This window comes from Coptis chinensis, chromosome 6 (genome assembly GCF_015680905.1).
Source record: "Coptis chinensis isolate HL-2020 chromosome 6, ASM1568090v1, whole genome shotgun sequence".
In the NCBI taxonomy this organism is placed as follows: domain Eukaryota; kingdom Viridiplantae; phylum Streptophyta; class Magnoliopsida; order Ranunculales; family Ranunculaceae; genus Coptis; species Coptis chinensis.
In genome coordinates, this window is record NC_141461.1 from 60268533 (window position 1) to 60270313 (window position 1781).

The 1781-nt window shown below is 38.1% G+C and overlaps 1 protein-coding gene across 1 annotated transcript; it reads left to right on the forward strand.

Moving 5' to 3' along the window:
* The first annotated feature begins 781 nt into the window (after positions 1-781).
* LOC147493790 (putative disease resistance protein At5g63020) lies at positions 782-1270 on the forward strand. Its single transcript, XM_086567941.1, has one exon. It carries the CDS (start codon positions 782-784, stop codon positions 1268-1270), a length of 489 nt encoding a protein of 162 aa, XP_086424067.1.
* The last annotated feature ends 511 nt before the right edge of the window (positions 1271-1781 follow it).

Sequence of the window (1781 nt, forward strand, 5' to 3'; positions counted from 1 at the left end):
TTTGTATAAGATGATATGTTTAGAACGGGCATACTTGCTGATTTGAGTGCGAATGCTAAAGTAGATTATTTTTGCAACTCCAGGAAGAGGGTTATAGTTATGTTGGTGATGCTTATCACTCTGTGATGTTGGAATTGAAGTTTTTCCAGACCAAGTCCTCCACCAATCCCACTTGACCATCTGCTGGCCATGACAGACCACTCCAGGGTCCCTCAACTGGCCACTACATCCACTAGATGAGCGAACACTGATCATATATGTGTAACTCTTCTTTAAAGGAATTAATACCACTAAGGATCAGTGGTTGGAAAATGATGCACATCATTTTCTCTATTAGGTTTTGCGTTGAAATAGATCCGATGACATTGGGTTCTTCTAGCTCTTCATTTTTTTTGGCTTGGTGGAACCACTGCCCTCCGCAAGCATGCCTGTTTTATACTTAAGAGCTCTAAACACCCGCAATTAGTCATGAATGTGTATGACTTTTTGGATGCATTTAGTGGGAACTAAAGTATTATTTTTCAATTCTAAGTTACATTGACACGGATACGATTGTCGGAGACAGTGAAATATCAAAAAATGAGGTGTCCGGACACGTGGATACATATCCAACACGAAATATTTTTAAATTATGACGTGTCCATGCAACATAGTTTTAATTGCTTAAAATGTTTAGATATAAATGCTTGAGTATGATTCTCTCCAATGTGATATGAAGTTTTCAGGGGACTCTCCGATCCATGTCCACCCATGATAAATGAAGCCTCGAGTGCTCAAGAATATGGATACTTCTATTGCAATTACTTTTTCAGGATGGGCTGGTGGCGTTGGAACAGAACGGATACTAAAGTACATGGCAAAAAGAATGTTAACGGAATCCAAGCTCTTCGACGTTCTCATATGGGTGATGGTGCGAAAGGAAAAATTAAGTATGAAGAAATTTCAAATGCAAGTAGCAGACAGATTGAAAATTCAGTATCCAATAAACGATGACGATGAAGATGACAAACAAACTGTAGATGAAGTTCTGTCACTCAAAATTCATGAATCTTTAAAGAATCAAAATTTCTTATTGGTACACGATGGTGACTGGCAACTCAATGATCTGGGAAGAATGGGCATTAAAGTTAAAATCATGAATGCCAACTATTCGGTTATTCTGTCGACAAATGAGCTGCCAAATCATCAAGTTGTTTCTTTGGAAGGCTTGTCCGATAAGGAGGTTCATGATCTCCTACATGAAGAGTCTCTCGATATTTTTTTTTTTTAAAGTTGGTCTTACTTATTTTTCTTATGAAGTGCCCACATATACGTTACATGAAGAGCGTTCCCACAACGTTGCCCTCCTCATTCCCTTCTTTGTCCAAGAACGTAAAATGTGGGATACCCTCAACACCAAATTCATCCAGCTCCTGTTCCCACTTTGTGTTGTCAACATTCAGCATCACAAAGTTCACACGATCCCTGTAATCATTAACACCAAGAACTACTAATTTAACAATAATGACGTATCAGAAGAATCTTTATCCATACACGAGCAAACTGCAACGAAAGACTATAGATGCCATTAGGAAAAGTTTAAAGCATATTACTTGTATTGCTAGGTGCGAGAGTACATTGATGACACAGAGGACTATGTTAATATTCAACTTGACAACCAGAGAAATGAACTGATTCAACTGCAGCTGACATTAACCATTACATCATTTGCAATAGCTACCGAGACTCTTATAACCGGAATATTTGGTATGAACATACCTTGCGAATTGTATGAAATCAAC